This window comes from Cyprinus carpio, chromosome A1 (genome assembly GCF_018340385.1).
Source record: "Cyprinus carpio isolate SPL01 chromosome A1, ASM1834038v1, whole genome shotgun sequence".
NCBI classification, from domain to species: domain Eukaryota; kingdom Metazoa; phylum Chordata; class Actinopteri; order Cypriniformes; family Cyprinidae; genus Cyprinus; species Cyprinus carpio.
Window position 1 is genome coordinate 7,812,376 of NC_056572.1, and position 23,944 is coordinate 7,836,319.

General features: G+C 36.3%; 1 protein-coding gene across 2 annotated transcripts in view; it reads right to left on the reverse strand.

Annotated features, from left to right (window-relative positions):
• Positions 1-391: 391 nt before the first annotated feature.
• Positions 392-23,944, reverse strand: part of LOC109083127 (protein ELFN1-like) — an 82,464-nt gene continuing 58,911 nt past the window's right edge. For both annotated transcript variants that reach the window (XM_042734511.1, XM_042734572.1), the window contains 2 exons: positions 23,610-23,681; positions 392-5,381 (listed from right to left, as the gene is read on the reverse strand). In XM_042734511.1, the coding sequence (XP_042590445.1) occupies positions 2,580-5,024 (2,445 nt within the window). In that variant the 5' untranslated portion in view covers positions 5,025-5,381; positions 23,610-23,681 and the 3' untranslated portion in view covers positions 392-2,579. The remainder of the gene's footprint in view (positions 5,382-23,609; positions 23,682-23,944) is intronic.

A 23,944-nucleotide genomic window follows, 5' to 3' on the forward strand; every position in this document is an offset into this window, starting at 1 on the left:
ATCATTCTGACAATATTCTTGGAAGTAGTAACTTTTTTAAAAATGTTAAACGAACATCCAACTAAAATGTTCCATAAACTTTGTATAAAGTATGTTTTTGTGCTATTGTTCTATGAACATGATTAAAGACCAGATAACTTTAAATGGTCATTCTTTGTACATATTCTAGATGGGTTTGCACATTTTTCCTGACAGTGTAGACCATTTTGGTCAGCAAAAAAACATTAGCTCCTGTTTTCTGGTATGATATAAGTCTCTGAGACCCAGTAGGTTTCTTATTGGACATGCAATTACATTTCAGCCCACCTCAATGTGTTTGTGCTGTTCTCACAAAAACACATCAAGAGACTAACCTTAAGCTCCACCGCTGAACACTGCTTGAGACACAATATGTCTTTAAGAAAAAAGTATTTATTCTTTAAGAAATAAAACCATTTTTATTGTGCTCTTTGACATTTCCACCAGACATGAAAGCCCTTTGATCCATTCTTTCCATCTTATAAGTAGCCCATACATGTGGCTGTTTTCAGGCTGCTCTACATTCACCAAGTCATCTTCTATCAGCTTACTTTCAGTGTCCATGAAAAATCTGGAGTGCTACAGTTTGCAGTATAAGAGATGACAATCAACTCAACATATCGACCCATTAATGAAATACAGTGCATGTAAGTCGAACTTTAAAAATTGGGGGTTTGAACTTGGGACATGTTTTTCAAAGAGTATAATAATCAAATATTTAAGATTTATTTATGCACAAATTAAGGAAAAGATCAGAGAAATCTTTTGGCGGTTTAAAGACCAACATTAATTATGTAGACATTTGGATTAAATTATTATTTTGTCCCTATTATCATGCATTAGTCCAGTCTTGTAGGCGTTCATTTAGCTCAGAAATGACCTGGAATTGTCTAAACATTTTAAACTTAATTGTGTATCAAAACGGAAACAATTTTCATGTTAGGAACAAGATGAGTGTGCATGTTCAGGGCCAGGCTGCCACAGAGAAACAACATCCAATTTCATACAATAAGCAATAAATCAGTTCAACAATCAGTTTTACAATGGCATTTTCATTAAAAAAAAAAAAAAAAAGTTGGCGAAATGAATATCTTTAACATATTTCTTCCATAAATCCCACGCAACCTGACAAAATTCCAAACAATCTACCCATGTTTTGGAATGGTGGATATGATGGTTTAAAAACAATGCTATGTGCACTCTAGGGTTTAATATTTGGTTGACAATTTTTCTGTCAGATATTTGACATGCACTTTGATTCAGATATAATTTAAATGTCATGTTATTTCACTCCATGAAGCAGTGTATTGTAATGTGTGGTTTCACAGTACAGGTCTTAAATTTGTTTCCTCAAAATGAAGAGGCAAAATCCATTGTTCTAATCAGTGGAATCTAAATAGTCTATCAGCATTAATGGCGGTGAAAAAAAGATTATGCTATTAGGACTGCCTAGATCAGCACTTTAGACTTGGCTTAAAAAGCCATAGATAACATAACTCTGTTGAATCTCAGTAAAAAAACAAACAAACAAAAAAAAAAACCCAGGACTGATTTAGCAAGGTCTTTGGGTTCACAGTGGTTTAAAGTAGGCATGTTGTAGCAATATCTTTGTGAAGGTCTTGCAAACAAGAATCTAACTGGGTTTAATCTGAACTAGGCCCCATAGACTGTAAAACTGATGTTGGAGAAAAATAGAGTTAACACGCAATACATTCATTCTCCAGTATGCAGGACTTGCGTTGAGTTTGTGGGGTCAGTTTTATCAGTAGCACTGCTTGAAGATCTGTTAATGAAATACAACAATAGAAAGCCAAAAACAGTTCGACCTGCACAACTGTGTCTGTATGTAATCACATTGCAGGTGTAAGTCTTAAGAACTTGAAACATTCATTGTATGTTTGAAAATGTAAACTTTCCAAAAAAAGAATGGAGAAAGCATTAAGAGAAGCTTTTTTTTTCTGAAAAGTTGTTTTAAAATCCAGTAGATGTGTGCTTCTGTAGCAAATTCATCAGTTGTCCATTGAACAGTCGCTAAAGAAGAAAAAAAAAGAGCGTTTTCAAAGTTGCACAGTCTGTATAAAAATCGAAGGTTTGGGAGAACAGTGTGCGGCAGACATTTTGAGTTGTATGTTTTTCCAAGTACACAACAGTCAATACTGTCACAGGACACGGCCATGCGATAACCAAAGATTAATTGTAATAATAAGAAGAATCAATCTTAACAGTAATACTAGTAATCAATGATGGTCATAATGGTGAGAATGATAATATAATAGTAGTTTATTGTTATTTCCAATATATAAAAAACAAATGTTGAGTTGAGGTTAATACTGTTAAAAGTTTTCTATTCTTACCACTTGGCACGTACACTCACTGCAAGAACTACAGTACCTTTTATTTAGTTTTCATTCTCAAACAGAATGATTGAAAAGAGCTAGTAATACTTCTAAGCTATTTTTCTAAAAGTGAGTGCTGACTTGTCACTTAGTCATTGATACTGGTTGGTTTGGTCCAGAGATTTATGTGGTCTTCTTTAATTGAATGAGCTATAAAAACAGCAATCATGATTTCTGCTGAGCAGAGACTCCTTTCCAGTAGTCCAAAATGTCATGTAGGTCCTCATCTTTGGCGAACTGTACTTTCCTCCTTAATGCATGACCTGCTGCAATGTACTCTTCCTCATCCCTGTGACGTTTGCGGTGGAGTTTAAAACGTTCCCAAAGGTTAAGAGAAGGCCTACAGCCGTACTCAGGACTAGAATAGCCACTCAGGTTGTGGTACTGTGGTGAGAGCTGTGAATAGGACAGCTCCCGTGGATGGGAGCGTGTCAACGGCTCCAGAATGGATGACTTCCGGCTCCCTGACACCTCTATCGACTCCTCTAGGTGGTGGGGACCAGGGTAGGAGTGCCTGTGTTCACTGTATTGTCGAATCCGCTCCGCCTCTGCCCTCAGGATTGCAGCGGCTGGAGTGACTGTTATGATTCCCGACTCATCGAGCGGAGATGCCTTCTCAATATATTTGGACTCTGATCTGTAAGCTCCTTCAGAACGGAAAGAGCGTGGACTGCGCAGTGAACCACTCGAGGATGTGCTCGCACGCTTTTGTGGGGCATCCATACTGTGATGCCTTTGTAGAGGATGATGGTACCCTCCTTTGTACACTGGAGACAGAAAACCGGACTTGCCTGGTGGATGTTCTGATATAAGGACCAACTGTGGCTCTGCTGTGGATACAGCGCCGGATTTTGCAGCCTGGAATGATGTTGAATCGGATTTGAGTGCATCGATGCAGTTGTTGATGATCTGGTTTACTTTGTCCACTTCTTTTGCAATAGTGGATATCTCTGCAACAGATCCCTGGCCGGTTTCTGATGGAGGAATGCTGCATTCCCTAATGCTGCGCTCTGGCTGCTCTGATCTCACTTCCATGTAATTCCCTTTTGTAGTCTTTGGTGTCCCAGAGATCTCTTGCATCTTATACTGATCTGTGTCACTGGCAGTTGGCAAGTATGGCATCCTTTGTACTGTTTCACAAGTGGACAGAATTTGTTTCTGTGACAGATGTGATATAGTGCCTTGTTCCAACTCAGTTCCATATTTCATCTCGATCAAGTTTCTTTTCATCTTCTCCAGCTTTTTGCTCTTTGGCTCATCTTGTTGTTTGCACTTTCTCAAGCAATGGAACGCTAAACCCATAACAATCAGCATCCCAAAGAGACAACCGAGGATGGTCATAATGTAATGAGTGGTAGTTGAATCATTTGGCACATGTTTTTGCAATGTCCTTGGTCCTGTAGAGATGGTCAAGCAGGTGTGGTTGAATCTCAGTGAATTACGAATGGATGCCACACAGTATGTGTAGTTAGTGTGAGATTTAAGGTTCTGTAACTCAATGTCTTCTCTCTGGCTTTTCAGGTTTTGGATATCAGTGAAGAAGCTGTTATTATACAAGACAAGGATGTACATTTTGCGAAATGGATTTGGAATCTGGATGGTGATTATTGCACTTGTGTGGGTAACTTCTTTTAGTTTTATTACAGGACGTGCATCTGGATCCAGAAAGGTGGGGCTGATGCTTATGGGCTCCACTGGAAATGTTCCTGAGGAACAATCATCCAGTCCGCAAGGGCTCAAATCAGGCAACATTGAGGGAGTGCTTCCATCTGAAGATCCATGAAGATATGGCGTCACATTGTCATCATCGCAAACAGAGGAGAGTGCATGGAAAGCATTTCGAAATCTTGGCATTCTGGGGTTCTGACTCAAGAGATTGTAGCCTGAAAAGCCAGCAGGTGTGTCACACACCATCCGCTCACTTGTCCGATTTGGGAACGCAGCAAGCCAGCGCAGGAATCCCAACAGCTCACAAGAGCAACTGAATGGGTTTAAATAGAGCTCACACGTTGTAAGCTTCGATAGACCACGAAATGTAGCACCATCCAGTTGCTGAATCCTGTTCATGGAGAGGTCTATGTTTTCTATCGCAGGACACTCCCAGAAGGCATTGGCTGAGACGGTCTCGATCAGGTTAGCCTGAAGATAGAGGTATTGTAAGCGTCCCAATCCTCTCAGCATCCCCTCGGTCAAGTTCCTTAGCTTGTTAAAGCCAATCTGCAGTACTTGAAGATTGAATTGGGCAGAGAAAGCACCATCTTCTATATAAGAGATGTCATTCTTAGTCATATTCAGGTATGTGAGATTTCCAAAGCGACTTAAGGAAGAAAAGTGGATACTTCGAATTTTGTTCTCGTTGAGGCGCAGGTCAACAATTGTGCTGTTAATATGCGATGGAATATTTTCATATGGTGGCTGGTTCTGGCTGCAGATTGCCAACCACACAAATCCCTTTTCTCCTTCAATCAGCCAGCAGTCACCTTGAACAACAGGCACCCTCGTCAATGAGAGGAACACAAGAGCCATAGCCCAGCAAAGTAAGGCACTGGTCACCATACTTCCTCCTTGTCCACTGGACCCAGGCAAAATGGACATCTGTGCTTCAGCCATAGCTCCAGCAGGTTTTGTTGTTTACACAGGTTATGATCTTTAGCAGTATTCCACTGGCTTTGACTGTAATTGGATGTAACGTTGAAATCACATGGATGATTGTTCAGTTCTGTTAGAAACATCAGCTTGAGAAAATGGATTATTGTTTTCCTCTGTTCACTGAACACTTGGTGTCTTGTCACACTGAAAAGGAAGCTTCATTCATGGCCAGAGTCTTGTTTGTGTGCAATAGCTTTTCAGATAGCGAATCTGAGCATTCCCATTCATAGCCTCCCACAGTGCAAGAAGTGCTTGTGTTTTCTGAGGACCTCATTTCTCATCAGATACCCACCCATGACCAGATTTTCATATTGCGTCCTGCAGAAAAAAAGAAGAAAGAACAGAATTACTGATATTTGAAAAACTAGGTCAAGTCGTAACAATGCTCCCACAGTGAGAGTAACAAGAGTACAAAATTATATAAATGTGAATGTTTTGCATTATGAAAACCCCCTTGCCCGAACTTAATGCCATGGAGCATGACAATTACGTCCAAATGAACACCCACTACTTCCATTGTACTTTAATTTCCAGCTATTAACGGTGATACCAGAAAATTGTCTAGTGGCATTTTTGAGCTATTTTTGAAAAGTAAATTTTTGTTTAGCTGACGCCATGTTTTTTATGTGTAATCATTATGGTTGCTCACCTACCAAGAGCTAAACTTAGAACAGATCAATCACACAGACACTCTCGCACACTCTCCAAGGCCAATTAATGTCTAACAGCTTAGCTCATCCTGATAACGCAAACACACTTTATATAGAGAAGTGTTTACTTTTACGTCTATCCACCTCATTAACTTATGAGACCCTCCACTTGACTAATTAAGGGAAACCCTTAAAATGGACTGCTTTTTTAATTAAAGCATGACCTAAATCAAACAACTGCTAAAGAAAGAACAACATACAGTAACTGAAGAGTTGTTTTAGATATGGAGAATATATTGCATGTGCCTCTCTTTAAAGGAAATGGCGTTTTGTTTGTACTCAAACATTTCAATAATTGCTGTCATATGAGATACAAATCCTTCAGAGTGTGTTTGGATTCGCTTTATTAAAGTAGTGAAAAAGCAATATATCATCATCAATTAGATAATACTGGTGCTATTATCTAGTTCATGATGATGAATTGGATTTTCACTGTACTTTGATTCGTTTTAGCTGTTTTACACTGAAAAGGCTGAACAGCTAAGTTATATACTATAAAACATTACATAAACAATAAATTACACAAATGAAGGAAGGAACAGTGCATTTGATTGCTTTTTTCCGGACTTGACCTGTACATTTTTATTAACTAACTTATTTTTTAATGTTTGGCTTGCAACAGAAGAGAAGACTCATGCATATACAGTAGTTGTGGAGAACTCTACTAGGAAAAAGTTACCACTAGAACATTCAATTTTAAGAAAGGGGTGGACAATACAATCCTGAAAAACAGCTGTGATTATGTGATGGATAAGTAGTGCTTTGGTTAGTGTTGCTCTACAGATTGTACATTGTATTGCTGGTGTAATCCATGCTGCTTAAATGGGCCAGTCTGACAATGGCAGACATTTTTCTTCCTTTAAATCCTGCTTTTTTGTATTCAGTTTTTATTAAATGGGCCAGTCTGACAATGGCAGACATTTTTCTTCCTTTAAAAGTCCTGTGTGCTGTGTGTTAGCCTGTGTGTGTGTGTGTGTGTGTGTGTTTGCAGGCCCATTTCATTTGGATGGGAAATGGGTAATGCTGTCTGGTTGACTTCTGACAGTATACAAGTGCTCGTTTCACAAGAGCATTGTAGACATTAGAAGAGGCGGGCAGGAGTAGAGACAGGGTGAAAAGAGAGTTCTTTAACGTGAATCTTTCATAGCGTTCAAACTGTTGAATATGCTCTCACTTCACAGTGTGTGAGGAGTTACACACCATAGTACGCTGTGCACCTCAAATACAAAGAAATCGCTGTTCCCCTAAGTACCCACTAGCAGCGTTTTTAATATCAATGTATTTGTTTATTTATTGCATATATACTCTCATCTGTGAATAATGTAATTCTCTCATACCATGTTTTATGTTGCTAGGTATATTAATAATATATATGTGTGAACACACTAATGCACATATCAACTAACTCAAAGCATCACTGTTTTACTCTTTCAAGAATTACCACTAACTATATATATATATATATATATATATATATATATATATATATATATATATATATATATATATCCCCCACACTTAATTCTAGATTAGATTACAGAATATCAAACCAAATAGCATTTGTAAGCAAATTTGATTTTTTTTCTTTATGAAGTTGTGTGTGTGAACAAAATACAGTACAGTATCTACAATTTTCTTTTTTTTCTTCTATATTTAAAAGCCATTTGGTTTAGTGTTTTGAATGAAATGCAATGACATTCATACGTTTGTAAGTGCTATTCAGGATGAATAGAAATAAGAATTCAAGGGGACTATTGCACTCTTAAAGATGTCATTTTATTATGCATGCTGAAAATGGCTTATATGAAATATTCGTTGAGAATGTTTCAGACAGATTTATAGCTGACAAACCACGTTAGTATCACAACAGACCATTTTAACAGTGCAGTCATCATGAGAACAGGTCTTTGGCTCAGTCATTCGCCACAAAACAGTTATCCTGCATGTCAAACCATTCATAAACTTCAAAGAAAATGGCTTATTGTGTTCACTTCCATGAACTGACTTTGATACACTACTGCACAGCAAGAGACGTTCAAGCAGTCAGACTAACATTCAGTACTGCATGTCTGTGTTCAAGTGTTAAAGAGGAAGGGATTGATCGTGTGTGTGTGTGTGTGTGTGTTTGGACTTGAATAGTTGCTTGTGGCTTAAAATAACACACTCCCTTTTTATGATCAATAAACAACTGTGTGACTCTGTGACATTAGATTAAGCTACATGCTCTGGGCAAACATAAGAGAAGCTGTTTCCCCATATATTTTCTTTCTCTCTCCCTAGCTTCTCGTTTTCTCAGCAGAAATCCCAGAAAGTGATATTGGATACATTAGTCTTCTAAAACAGACTGTAAACATGTCAAGATGAATCAAAATGACATGAAGTGATTAATGTAATATGACATTCATTTACACGCTAATAATTTACCGCATCAGATATGGAATAGATGATAAGCAAATATAAAGAATCCGTTTATCCTAATTTACATATCAGATATATACACTGCTTATTCAGATTTTTTGATATATTTAGTGGTGTTTGCTAAAGTGAATATCACTATTATTGCTCAAACTTAAGGTTTTGAACAAAGATTTAACGTATTAATATTTAATGCATTTGTTTAATACACTCTAAATAAATGATATAAATCATGCAGCTTGTTAAGGAGAAGTGTTTTATATGTGTTTTGTATAGTGATTAGACTTACAATTGGACATATGTTGGAATCAAGTTGATTTGTGATCGTTTTCTCCAGAGAAAAAGTCAAAGCACATGAACTAATAGAGATTATACAGGAAATTACTTAAAACGACTTCCTCTGTAGGCTTCCAAATGTTCAAATAAACACTACAGACTGCGGCATAAATGGGCAGTTCCTAATTTGTTTGTGTGTAGATGTGCATTGGAATGTGTTTGTTAAGCTGAAATAGTTGTGTAATGGCCAGTGTTTAGTGAGTGGGTGTTCAGTGACACATAATTGGACATGGTTCAGGTAGCACAGCAAACATTCATATAGTTTACATCTGCTAAGTTCTTGTAACACCCAGAGGGAAGACTTTTTGTGTGCCAATCCATCTCTGTCCTCATCTGATTAAGAAAACAAGAGAAATCCAAATGTTTCAGTGACTCAGGAAATGCTTTTGAAAACAAGACACAGTATAGGGGCCTACTTGTCCGCGGGGACTGTCTCCATGGTTACTCTGCTTCTGGTGACAGGCGCTGCTGCCCATAGGGCTATCTGATTTACACAGTTAAGATTAGACTGAAACTACAGATGGTGCTGAACTTCTTACCTAGCCATTGCCACGGCCTGCTCTGCAGACAATAGACAAACATGAAGCAGTGGCGCATGTAGACATGATTGGGTGTCTTGCATGTAGCATGTACACTCACAGAAAAAATAAAAAGTTACAAAAGCTGTCACTGAAGTGGTAACTTTTCAAGACATACACCTTTCTACAGTGGGTATAGAAAGAATCACACCCCTTGAAAATAATCACATTTTGTTGCTTCGCAGCCTGAAATAAAGACAGGCATAGTTTTTGTTTTATCCAGCTGTATTTACTCAGTGCAACTTATGACATTTAAGTGAAAGATATAACACCAATATGTCAGGAAAAAAAGGAACACTCCCTCTTAAAAATGATTTGTAAACGTAATCAGATGTAGCTAATCACACCAATTTTCAGCAGTGATCAGCTGTGGTTTATTTTGATTAGCTCAGCATGAAAAAAGAGCTTTCCTGGATTATTTCAGTCCTTGGTAGTGCAACTGAAACAAACAATTAACTATGGGTGGCAAGGCACTGTCAAAAGACCTCAGGGATAAAGTGTGGGGACGGCACAAGTCGGGAGATGAATACAAAAAAATGATCAATGCCTAGAAGCACAGCGAAAGTCTATTATTAAGAATTGGAAGGTATCTGGATCAGGACGTCACTCCAAACTGAAAGAGTCAGGAGGAAACTGGTCAGAGAGGCGACCAAGAGGCCTACAGTAACTCTGAAGCAGTTGCAGGAATTTATGACAAAGAGTGGTCATTGTGTGCATGTGACAACAATATCACAAATTTTCCACAAAGTTGGCTTGTATGAGCTGCAGGGAGAAATGACTTCAAATAAAATGACAAAACTAAACATGCATGACAAGTGAATGTGAGAACAGAATCACTGTTTCACGGCTGATCACTGAAACGGCCAGCGATTCACTGAATGAGCCGTTTAACATCAAATCTGCGCTGGATATTAATATCCAAAGTATAGTGAAAACACTATTAATTAGCACAGTAACAAGATCGGCAGTTTAAGACATTAACTTGTAAGCACAAAACACAAGATACTTCTCTTTTCAATATGAATAAGGTTTTATTAGATAAATCTAAGACATATAAACTAATCTAACACATAAGCACACGCACTCACACATTCACACAAGTTGCAGGAGGATAGAACGTTAGGAAAGAATGAGTTTAAGAGAATGAAAATGTGAAATCCCAAGTTTACAGCAATACGTGAAATTGCATAGACATTAACAACCATCAATCACTTAATTAACCCTCGCATTGAGTTCATCAATTAGGTTAAAATTATATTAGATAACACCAGTACAGATCAGAGTCTGGAGGTACGTTACTTGTGATGTCTGTGTAACGGGGTTCCCTTTGTTGTCGCTGAAAAGAGGGTTTCCAGAGGTTGCTGACTGGCTGGAAGTTCAGTAGTCGTTGAAGTGACGTCTTGGGAAGCCCGTGGTTGGGCGTTGGCTGACGATGCAGAGTTGTGGGGCTGGTTGAAGTTTCAGACGGGCACGCGAGGTCAGACTCGGAGACACGGCGTTACAAAACTTAACTCAGAACACGAAACTCTCAAACGGAAAAGAAAAGAAACTAAAGTAAAAAGAACAGAAGTAAAGTTTGATGAGACTAGGTGGGTGTTTCTTCTCATCGTGGCTAAGTAGCAGCAGGCGTGCAGGCCAAAGCACGCTGGAACGGCGCTCGAAGAACGCTAAAAGTGATGACAAAGCATGACTAAAAGCAGCAGCTAAAAAGCCGGCATGACTGATAGCAAAAGCTAAACGCAAGCTCAAAGCTAAAAGCAAAATTTGATGGTGTCCTGAGTATTTAAACTGGCATTTTGGCCACACCTCAAATGTTGTCTTGACCAATTAGATATTGTCTTTTCTCGGTTCGGTTGCATTGTCTGTCCCACCCATTCATAAATCATATGTTATCTTATCAAGCACGTGGTCCGAATTTTCCCGCTCTTGCAGGGTATAATTTGGACATGATTCCTATAACAAGAATATGATACATTTGACAAATAACTGATGGTCAGAAACTTTTCAAGCAATAAGATTTGAACACTCATACATACACATGAATATGATCCCTTAAGCTATTCAAGAGTTATTTAAAAAGACATACCACAATAAGTGATTAGAAACATTATAATCAAATGTGTGGGTTACAGGTATAAAATGGAGTTAAGCAATGGACTGATATCCATTTCGAAGTCTTTTGAGTTCATTTTGTTGCATATATGCATTGGAAGGCATTCTCTGTGCCATTCTGGGGAGAAAGGATATGTCCTGTGAAGACCAGAGGGGATAACAGGTCTCCTTAGGAATTTCAGTCTGGTTTTGCTAGGTGGGGGGAAGTCAATCCAACGATCTTGTTTTCTCTCATGGCTTTATATGTGAGGTTCAGACTGTCCATTTCTTTCGATTACTTGCCCCAAATTAGACAATCTCTTCTTCGAATTGAAATTGTCAATAACTGTTCTAATGGTGTTAATGTTGAAAGCTGTTCTCTGAAAGAGTTGGTTGGTTATCTTGCTTCAGACTGTGGTGCTAGGAGTTGATTTACAACATCCTGCCTTTCTGTGGAATTTGGCTCATGTTTCAACCAGGATCCCGATCGAATCTTTAATTTGTCTGGTTCACGCTACAGGGGGTTGATTTACGTGATAATGATTTTATGTGTTTTTTGGATAGTTTTTTTGTATGGGAGGGTTGCAAGACACCTTGAAGATTCTTAGGCAGATGAGACTAAAATTGAATTATTTGTCCTCAACGCCAAATGATATGTCTGGCAGAAATCCAATCCAGCTCAACATCCAAATAACACTATTCCTACAGTAAAGCAGGAGGTGGTAATATCCTGTTATGGGGGTGTTTCTCTGCAGCAGGGACTGTAGCACTTGTCAGGATAGATGGAAGAATGGATGGGGTAAAATCCCATGAATTTCTTGAGGAAAATCTGGTTCCCTCTGCTAGTCAGTTGTCAATGGGAAGAAGGTTTACCTTCCAACATGACAATGACCCAAAGCACACAGCAAAACTGAGCAAACAGTGATTGAAGGAGAAAAAGGTGAATGTCCTTGCATGGCCTAGACAGAGCCCAGACTTAAAACCCATAGAAAATCTGTGGAATGACTTGAAGACTGCAGTCCACAAATGATCACCATCAAATTTAACTGAACTTGAGCAGTTCTGCAAAGAAGAGTGGGCAAATATAGCAAAGTTTAGAGGTGCAAAGTTTTTTTTTTTTTTTTTCTGACATGTTGGTGTTATATCTTTCACTTGGATGTTATAGGATGCACTGAGAAAATACAGCTAGATAAAAAAAACTGTGTCCTTCTTCATTTCAGGATGGAAAGGGACAATGTGGGGTTATTTTATGGGGTTGTGATTCTTTTCTATACCCACTGTATTTACCTACAGCAGGGTTATTCAAATCTTGCCCTGGAGGGCCAATGCAGTGTAGAGTTTAGTTCCAACCCTGATCAAAGTCACCTGCCTGTGATTTTCTAATTAGCCCAAAAACATTAATTAGCATGCTCAGGTGTGTTTGACTAGGGTTGGAACTAAACTCTGCACGGCATTGGCCCTCCAGGGCAAGATTTGAATAACCCTTACCTACAGTATAAAGGGTGCATTGTGGTATCTTAAAGGTACATATGTTTAAGGTATCTTAAATATAAAGTGTACAAATTAGTACCTAAATGGAACATATTAGTAATTTTTGGAAGGGCACTGCCCCAGTGACAGCATTTGTACCTTTTTTTCTGAGTGTTTGAACTGTGGGAAGGAAAACAGGTTTATGGACTGATGTGGCGGTCTTTAGGCTTGTTCAAACTAGCCCATTTCGTATGTTAAAAGATTCTGGGGTAAATTAAAAGCACTTAAGCAATGTAGGAGTAGACTGGTGTTGACACATCTTGTTTTCCTTTGGTTGTGTTTGAGACAAAAACACTTTTCCACAGCAAAAAAAAAAAAAAAATCTGAGTTTATATAATTGTTGATTTTAAGATGCATGCTGAAGATGTCTCTGTTTGAAATGCGTTTTATGCTGCAGATGAAATATCTAATTACTTGAAAGAAATTCCGTCATTATTTGGGTGTAAATGTGTTTTTCCTATGTTTTCTTCTGTATGGCATGTGCGGTGTGATTATGCATATACATACTGGAAGATTAGTCTGCACATTGGCTCTGAGTAAAAGTGTCAGGTCTTTTCACTGCCAACTTTGAGAAAGCTGCATAAATTTGCACGTCTTTCCACAGCATGGAGCTATTTTGAACTTGGCAGCCATTGATATAGAGTTTATCCTGGAACAGGAGAAAAAGAAAAAAAAAAACAGAAGCCATGACATACAAAGTGCAGATTGTGCAAGACCAAAGATCTTCCCTGTTGAGACCACCAAGGATTCCCTCTGCACAGAGAGCCTAAGCCTTGCCATAAAACATTAAAGCGAGTTCACTCAAAATCAAAGCTTCCTTTCTGTATAGGTGTTAAATGCGTGCTGTTGTCTTTTGCGGTTCTCTTGTTTTCCGTTCATGCAATATGCAATATGTCATTTATTTATGAATTTGCATTAATTAACGCATATGATTTACTATGTAGGGCGGATTCTTTCACTTCATGTGAAGTCAAATACTGTGCAAATACTGTCTGTTTCATTAATATGTAGAATGTACTGCCCTGCAGATTAGTGATGAGAAGCACACTGGATTAAAGTGCCGCTTCATTGTAAATGTGTTTGTGTATCTGTGTGAGAGCGAGGGTGCTTAAGCATATGAAATTGGCCCTGGGAAATTTTGATGCTTAATGACATTCCTCCACACTTCAGAAATCTGTTCCATTGCTTTTCAGAGCACAGATCATGAACACAGGCAAAAACTAATACGCATTATTACATTTCAAAAACACCACACTATAAACGGGTAACGAAAGTTGCAAAGCAGGGGAATCTGATTAATATTTAGGGATGTGTGAAACAGAGTTATAAAATAAAAAATATAATTTTTATATAATAATTTATGTTGGTATGGTTTAAGTAGTGCTATTTTAGTATTATTTATATACTGTTATAGTATGTATCAATATTTTGCACTAGCTTTTATTTTCAGTTTGGTTTTTAATTTTAGTTTAAGTAATTGTGTGTGTTTTTGTCATTTTTATTAGTTTTTGAAAGTTATGTATTATTTCTATGTGGCTTTAATTTATTTTTATTTCAGTTTTAGTAATTTTAGTACTTCAGCCTAAAACATACAAGGCAGCATTTCTAATTTTCATTAAAGTTTTTCATATAATATATCTATTTATTTTGTTTTACCTTTATTTCAATTACCGAAAACAATATGTAATGGTTTTAGTTTTAGTTTACATTAAAAACGGTTATTTATGCAGTAGCTATGCAACTAGGGTGTTTTGGTGGTTGCTAAGATGTGTTAAATGGTTGCTAAGGTGTTCTGGATGAAAACAAGGTGGTTCCTATGGTATTCTGGGTGGGTTTTGGTAGTTGATTACTGGCAAGTCAAAAAGCCAATGTTTTAATTTATAGATACAGCTTGATTCTTTGTAACAGGAGCACACAACAAGCCACTTAAATCACTTATTTAAGTTTATCACTATTTTGAAGCTTTAAAAATTATATATATATATATATATATATATATATATATATATATATATATATATATATATATATATATATATATATATATACACACACACACACAAATACACGTTGAATTGAAAGAAAACTTTTTGCACTTTGTATGTCCCTAATAAACATGGCAAACAATAATACTTGCACACAAATATACTACCTCTATTTCTCTCAACACATTCAATCAGAGTTGAAAGCTGGAACAATGTGTTTATAATGTTGAGTGGAGTGTGTTTAGGACACTGCGTAATACCTGAAGTAAAGTTTTCTTGGTGCGTGTTGTTATTGCATGCTGATGCTGTTTAGATTCCCCACTGACTCTTTCTCAGCTGGACATCACAGTGATGGCAGCTCTCTAATTAAAGCAGAATACATTACCTATAATGAGTAAGAAAGTGTGTGTGTGTGTTTGTTTTGTCATGGAGGCTCTACACCACATGTATAAGTGTAGATTAAAATTTTGCATTTGACTGTTTAAGGATGTCTATAAGGATGAGGCCTCAGAATACAATCATCATAATGTACTAGTGTTTGAAGAAGATAATCAGTAGAAAACGCTGCAGAGGTACAGAGTTAAATTGAGTAGGGTGGCTTACCGCTCTGTGTTTTGGCAGTGCGAATATATTTACTTAAGAATATGAATGCTTGCTGTAATTTGGCTTTTGTGTAAATCTCAACTGTTGTTAGAAGCTCCTTGCATTTGCTGTCTGTTAATACTGTGTGTGTATTCTTGCTGTCTGCATTGTCAGATGGATTTTCTTTCTTTACTCTGCTGTTTGTAGGGGAAAATTTGTGTAATTCTGCAGATTTTTTAAAACACAAAAAGTAATGTTGAACACAGTTGATGAGTCTTACTGCTAGCAGAAAACATCAAAATAACCAAAGTATTTATTAAACAAACACACAAGGATTGTAGTGTATGTACTGTAATTACACACTGAATGCTTTTTTTACATGCTGACTTTTTTATCACACTTCAAAAATGGGATGTGAATTACAAAGAAAACATCTATCATTCATGTCTGACTTAAATCTAGTTGAATTTCCACAACAACCACGAAACCACCCATAACAACCTAGTGCATGCTAATAATCACATGGCAAATTTTGCACAAGCAAGAACCACTCACATTTGTTTTTTTTTTTTTCAAACAGCCCATTTAAACTAAAGTCTTCCAGCAAGAAATCATTGCAGCTTTCACATTTTTTAGCAAGATGGAGGAACATGTATTTTATTTAAAAGGCCTAAAAAGAAAGAAAAGAAAAAAGAGTTGTCCTTTATCCTCAGCTGCCTGTGAATCCATTATGTGTACTGTGACATACAATGTGAAAGTGAGAAATGCTGCTGTTAGGAGCAAGTACTGAATATGGTCTAAAATGAAAGGTACAAGACTTCAAGGTTTAAGAAGTACTCAAACAGCCTTCTTTCAAATATTAATGTCCTCATTCATCTTTTTACTGAAAGGCACACATCTGAAGTATAATAGCTGACAGTATCTCTTTATACACATGCACAAAACCTGCAAACTAAAGGATTTCTGACATAAGCGTATAGGAGGAAGAAACAACCAGCTCAAGACACAGATGGTGCCCAGCACTCCCTTCATCCTCTTTCTCTGGGATCTGTGGTTCTCTTGATACCTGGTCATCATGACATTCTCCATTTAGCTGTCCAACATCACCAGCCAGATGAGAATGTGTGTAAAAGATGAGAGGCTAAGTGACAAGATGAAAGGATATGCAGAGAAAAGATGAAGGTTTTGTAAAAATCACATGCACAAACACATGTTCCCTCTCTTTAATGCCCTTCATTTCAGTTCTCTGCTGTGTTAGACTTTTTCAAGCTTAGAAGTTTTAAAAGGATGTGTTTTAATAAAGAAAATGCAGAGACAGCTGAACGTGACATTTAAAGGAATAGTTCATCCAAAAATGAAAATGTTGTCATTATTTACTCACCCAAATGTCTTTCAAACCCCTTTTAGTTTTTCAGTAAAAAAAAAAAAAAAAAAAAAGGATTTAAGGAATATTTACATACAGTACATCTTTTGCACACAACAGCTCATACTGACCAAGGACTGTCAAGCTCAAAAATAATTTAAAAAATAAATTATAAAAGTGGTCCATATGACACATGCTCTATTTCTCTAATTTTCTGAAGTCATATGACAATGATCACATTGAAATTTAGATGATTTTGGTTGTGAGAACTCAAAAAACCTTGTGACTGTAAGAGTTAAAGAACCTCTGAGATATGGACAATACACACACAGCTTATTAACATACAGACATCTGTTTAGACATCTCACTAAGAGAAGATGCGGGAAAAGCTCTTTTCTCACCCATCCTTTTCATCCACTTCCTTCCCCTCACCAATCTCCCTTCACTTAGCTCACTCAGAATGGTCGATAGCACAATATAATGTTCTACATGAATGCAAGTAATATTCACAGTCATGTTTGGTATTGTTTGAATTGTCTCTGTGCGACTGGTTCAACGGTCTCAATCTTACAAGAAGTAGACTAAAAGGTAATTCAGATTCTAAGAATTTAGAGATACTTGCCTACTGTTAGAAGGTGTGCCATTTCCCAGTGTCTTTCATGCAAATCACCATCTGTCCCTAAAAAGTATAAACTATACTTGATCAATGAAAATTGCAAATGTTAGTTCCTGTCTCCATTTGGAGGATTCTTGTCTTGGTCTGAGTACTTAAGTGAATGTTGGAAGCAGATCAGGGCACTTCTGTAGCCAGATGAGCCCATAGCTTGGAGTGTGCCCATACACTCCATTCTATGTATTTTCCTGAAGTCAGGTATGGATTTTTTACTCTTAGATTTATCTTTGATTATCTCTGGATAACTCTTATCTCTGTAAAGTACAACCACAATTTACTCAACAGTGTTCAGATTATCTTTTGTCCTGACAAAATCAATATAATGCAATATTTCTATCTGCTGAATGTAAGCTTTTCCATATTCCAAGCTTGCCTGCTGCACTGGGGACATCACATTCATGTACGAGTCATGAAAATTATGAAAATAAATCTAGGAATTATTTGATTGTTGGATATTAAATCAGCAGGGCTGAGGCATCATAAGTAACTAATTAACTAAGCTGTTTTATGGATGTAACTGTAAAATTATTCATGAAATCTTAATTAGTTACACTACTAGTTACTGCAAAAAGTAATATTATTACAGTAACTAAGTTACTAGTAACAAATTACTGCCCAACACTGGTAAGTATGCTATAGTATGACTGTATTTGTTTATTCTTAATTCTTAATATTAATAATTAGATCATGGATATGTGTTATAAGCATACAAGTATTCAATTAATATTTTTAATAAATACTTTTATTTTCAAGGATCTACTGAATTTAAAAAAAAATGTTTCTTGAGCAGCAAATCAGCATATTAGAATGATTTCTGAATGATCATTACTTTAAATTAATCAACAGTTATTTTAAACTGTAATAATATTTAACAATATTGCTGTTTATTTTATTGTATATTTTATTTTTTTAACAGTAGTGTACTGTAAATATTATGGGCATTAATAATATCATGAATTATCTCACCTGGACATTACATTTTTGTGTTTAAATATTATTACAGTAGTTCAATTTAATACAAATAGTTCAATTTAATACAAAATTGAAATATTACATTGCATGATCTAGTCATTATAAGCAGCTGTGTGAATGTGGAGGAGTATATAGCTGTAAAGTCCCCAGCAGTAAAGTCTATAATATAATTTTACCATTCTGTTTTCATTTATTTATATTGTTTTATATATGAGTCCTCTGTGGCTGTCAAGTTGTGATTATGAGTTTTGTTGTTCTTGGTTTTCCTTATCTGCTCTTATTATTATGACCTGCTTGAGAAAACACAATGCAGTTCATAACAACACTATTATTTCTTTTTACACTTTTATTGTTATAGTGCTCAGGGCACAGACCTCATGGGTTAACTTTCGTGTTCATCTCAATTTGATATACCCCATCCTAATGCTGCTATCCAAACTATACCCACAACAGTGTGAGGACATAATTACAGCGAATTCAACAGTAAAGACATGAGCTGAATAGATCAGGAGCGATGCAGTCTGGTGTGCACTGCTCAAGGCTTTCATACAGCACAGTGTGATCTGAGAGCATGCCATCTGTTAAGAAAGCAGGGAATAAGCTCGGTTGAATATTTGTTTCTCTTCCTACACAGAGGGTCTCCTTTTTGACCCTGCTTCCAGCTCTCACACCTCAGATCTGTCACTCCCAGCCCAGCTCCAAAGCAAGTTATCAATATCTCTGGAGCTGCAATTCACATCTCAAAGAAAGTGCGTACACTCTGCAGCTAAAAGTCAAGTGCTAAGCTAAACCTAGAGAGTGGAGAAGAACACTGGAGTGAAAATGTAAAAACATAAAAATAATGGATGCCCCATTTGAATGAGCCCAGTCTGGACTCTTAGTAGTTGTATTTCATTCAAACAGACATATACACTATCGTTCGAGGTCTGGGGTCAGGTTTTTTTTTTTTTTTTGGAAAGAAATTAGACATTTTATTCAGGAAAGAGTGATTAATTTGATCAAAAGTGACAGTAAATACATTTATAAGATTAGAAAATGCTGTCCTTTTGAACTTTGGGTTCTTCAAAGGATCCTACAAACAACTATTTTCATTGATTTGAAATTCTGATGGTAATAATAATACTTTTTTTTCTTAAGCACCTTGTCAGCATATTAGAATGATTTCTGAAGTATCGTGACACTGAAGACTGGAGTAACCCTGTTATTTTGAATTATTGAATTATTGTTATTTTTAATATTATTATTATTATTATTATTATTTTTACTGCAGTTATGATCCAATTAATTCAGACTTGGTGAGCAAATGACTTCTCACTGACCCCAAATTTTAAACATATGTATTAATTATTATTATTATTAAGTATAATATTTTAAGTACATTATTATTATTATTATTATTATTAAGGAATTTATATATATAGATAGATAGATAGATAGATAGATAGATAGATAGATAGATAGATATAGATATAGATTTTTTTTGACAATGCACTCAACATAAATGTAAAAACATATCAGATTAGACAACATTATTATTTTTATCCTTTTTTTCCATGAAATACTAGCAAAAATCATATAGCAGCATAAAGTTAATGTCTTTCAAATGTAATTGAATTGGATGAGAATGATTCAATAGTATGCATTAGATATAATTGATGTGTTTTTCCCCTGGGATCTGCATAGAGTTAAGTTGGGATAGAGCCAAAGCAAACCTTAAGCCTTAAGTTTAAACATCTATTAGCAGCTGATCCCCTTCATTATGGAGCTTGACTGATATGGGCAGCCATCATTCCCTTGAATAACATGCAGCCATTGTAACTGACCAGCTGTGTCCCACTGTTATCTACAGGACCCTCTGATAGACCGTGTTTACTTCTGAATAAGAAATTGACAGGTAAACTGTACATCTCGTGATGGAGGTGAGTAAATGCTTGCTAGGTTTCTATTAGCTGTGCTAAGGAGGGATTATGTTGTCTTGGGGGAGTCAAAGCTTTGTAAGCGAACAAATCCCAAACCTCTAAATCCTATTAGCTGCATACGGAGGTGAGGGAACACAGAGCCACGGCTTAACTTTAAGACTGACAGACACACAATTGTGTTTTATTGCATCTGTTTGTCCTCTCTCTTTCAGCACAACACAAACACTTGGTAGCATAATAGAAATGGCGAGGGTCTCTAAAAACCTGATTCATATTTGTTTTGTTGCCTTAAATGATCCTTTCACTCTGGTCTCTCTGTCTTTATTTAACCTGAATCATGCCGTCGTCAGAGGCCGTATATGGTAGGAGGAAGGCATCAAGACTTGTCTGAATTCAATGTTTGCATAACATTCTGTCTAGATAGCTTCATCTAGTCACTTTTTGAAGACAGAATATATATTTCTTTTGTTGTCGTTGGTTTGTGTGTGTGTGATTTCAACTTAAGATTTTTCTTTTAGAATTGTTGTAGCTTTATCTTTCCTTGGTTATTTCTGAAGTTCACTTGAATTTGTTCTAGATTATAAGATGTGTCATCTAGATCCTTGGAAGCTTGTCTGAAACTAGTCCAAATGTTTGGTGTTGGGAATACTTTTTAAAATGTTTATGAAAGAAGTCTCTTCTACCCACCAAGGCTACATTTATTTGATAGTAAAACATGGTAATATTTATTACAATTTAAAAATACTGTTTTCTATTTTAATTTATTTTAACGTGATTTATTTTTGTGAGGACAAAGATGAATTTTCAGAACCATTACATCAGTCTTCAGTGTCACATGATCCTTCAATGGTACTTAGTATTGCTTATAGCCTTAGTCTAACAAATGTGCTCGGTTTAAATTTATGAGACTAGATTTCTTGGGGGAAAAATATTTTGTCTACACAGTGAGCTGCAAAAATGGTGGGAAAAAAAGTAATAATTGTTGTTTAAGGGACATGATTTGTTGTTTTTTCCTCACACACAAAAAGTACTTGTGGTGTGTTCACAGTTGCATGTGGTATTCTCTGAACTCCTTTGGAGCGACAAGTAAATACCAAGTTTTATGAATATGGTAATCATACAGTATACCATACCACCAAGTATTTTTCATGAATGTATAAAATATAGCTATTTTCATGGCCCTTAAAGCATTATATACACTTGCAAATGACACCTTTCCCAAATACTTTAAATGTTTTAAATGTAATTTATAAACCTAATGCCTTATGATTATACCCTATACCCTTTGATTAGACTTTCTAGTAGAAATTTTGTATTAAATTAAAACCATGCAAAAGACATACATTTTCACTTTTCGGAAATTACCTTTCTTGCTCTATTTCTTTTTCGGTCTATTTTCTTTCACAACCTCGAAATAAATCTGCTGTTCTGAAAATAAAATAAAATCAACTTTTATTGGCAAAGGAGAACCAGGCTGTTTGGAGGGGAGGAGGAAAGAGGAATGGATAAAGATATGCATTAGTCAGAGGACGGGAGTGCAGGAGAAAGCCTATGAATCTCAATCTAACTTTATTCAGCTGGGACCAGGAAAGAGCAAGCCAGCAAGGTCATCTGAGACATAGTGACGCTACAATTACAAAAGCCTGCCAGGTCCATTGTGACTGGTCATCTCACTCTTTGATCAGTGTCTAGGAATTTATTTTTTAAATCATGTCATGATTTCTGCTTACCCTTAACTCTCAATAGTTTAGCATGAGAGTAGTAGAGCTTGCGATGTAGGTGTCAGCATTCATTGTATATGAGGGATTCTTATTAGAGAGGTGATGATGATTAAGTGGATATTTTCCTGGTGTTAGAATGTGGTATTGTATTTTGCAGAAAAGTATTTCACAGCAAATGCACCATTCAAAATTTGGGGTCAGATTTCTTCTTAAAATAAATTAATGATTTTATTCAGCAAGGATGCATTGAACTGATCAAAAGTGACAGTAAAGACATTTATAATGTTATAAGATTTCAGTTTCAAATAAATATAAATTCATATAAATTTGTGCAACAAATCAGCATATTGCAATGATTTCTGAAGGATCATGTGACACTGAAGACTGGAGTAATGGCTTATTCAAATTACAGATTACAGATAACTGTAAAAATATTTTGTAATATTAATGTTTTACAGTATTTTTATTAAATAAATGTGGAATATGTGGGCATAAGAGACTTTAAATGATCTTACAGACAACAAACTTTTGAACGGTATACGCTTTTGCATGTGTCTCAAACTCCTTCCCCAGGTAATTTGAGCGAATTTAGGTTAATTATAATAAACTATTTATTATATTATGACAGAATTTACTTAAGCTTTTTACCTAAATATTTACTTAAATATATTTGGGATTAACAGCTGACATCCTAAACTGAAATATCTTATCACATTTGGCACAATTTCTTCTGTCAAATTAACCAACGCCAGCTTTTATACCTCAGTAGAGAGCATGCAGATGACAAAACCATCTGGAGTAGTTCAAGTGGAGGACAGTGACTGAATCTAAACCTTCAAATGACACACAGCACATATTTGGTTATAGAATGTGGTTGTCACTTCCGTAAATAACCAAAATGTGTGTCAACGCAACCATAATAATGACTCAAATACAGTATTCTGCTGCTGTGTGAACATTGGCTATATAACCTGTTCCTCTGTTTCTGCAGTATCCCTAAAAGTTTTTTGTACAGTTCTTTGTAGTGCTTGTTTCCTTAAGCAGAAGGGACAAACCCCTTGACAGCTGTTCACATAGCATCTAAAACAATCACCAGGGGTTTATAATTTATCTGTGAAGGGCAGTCCAGTGCTGTGGAGTATTTGAACATCAAGTGCCTGACTGGACAATATACTATAGTAAATGCTTTCAGTGCCAGAACATTCTGAAATCAAAGCTTCAAGTTAAAGACCACATCACCCAGAGGTACAGTACAGAGAGAGACAATCAGATTGAAGCTACAGACATTTAGACTTGGCCTAAATATCAGCTCTATCATCAGCCCTCAGTTGCTCATCACTACTGACTATGTGTGTTTGCATTTGACAGCATTTCTTAATGTGTGTGTTCAGTTTGCAAAAGCATATTCAGCATAATCCAGTGTTTTATGTATAATTGTAGCAAAGAAACAAGAAGAAATATAAAATATGAAAATGTATTTCATTTTCCTCCAGTGGCATACCTCATTTGCAGCTTCTACAGCAAATGAGATGGAAACAGAATAATAAGTATTTCCTCTGCACCCTATTTATTGTATTTTTCCTTTGGTCATCATTTATCAAACATGCTCACTATCATTAGGCCATAACTAGAGGTCTAAATCGTGTCTCTGTGTAGATGTGGATGTCCTACCCACACAGCTGCAGAGATCTGATTGGTGCTCCCAGTTGCTCAAGTATCCAGTCAGATGTCCTTTGAGAAGATCTGCAAACACACATGGAAGACTTTAATCATAAATTTGAGACATTACAATGATTCAGAGCACCCTCATTCCTCCAAAAAAAAAGCCTTTCAATATTGTTAGACAAGCATCACTTTTTTATTGTTCATAACTTTGTATAAATGAACATGAACGATAGCCCTGATCTTCAGGTCACAAAATGAGAAGGAAAAAATATGATAAACTTATTCTGAAGGAGGGACCTGGGAGATATGTACAGTATATGGACCAGGGCCCATATTCACAA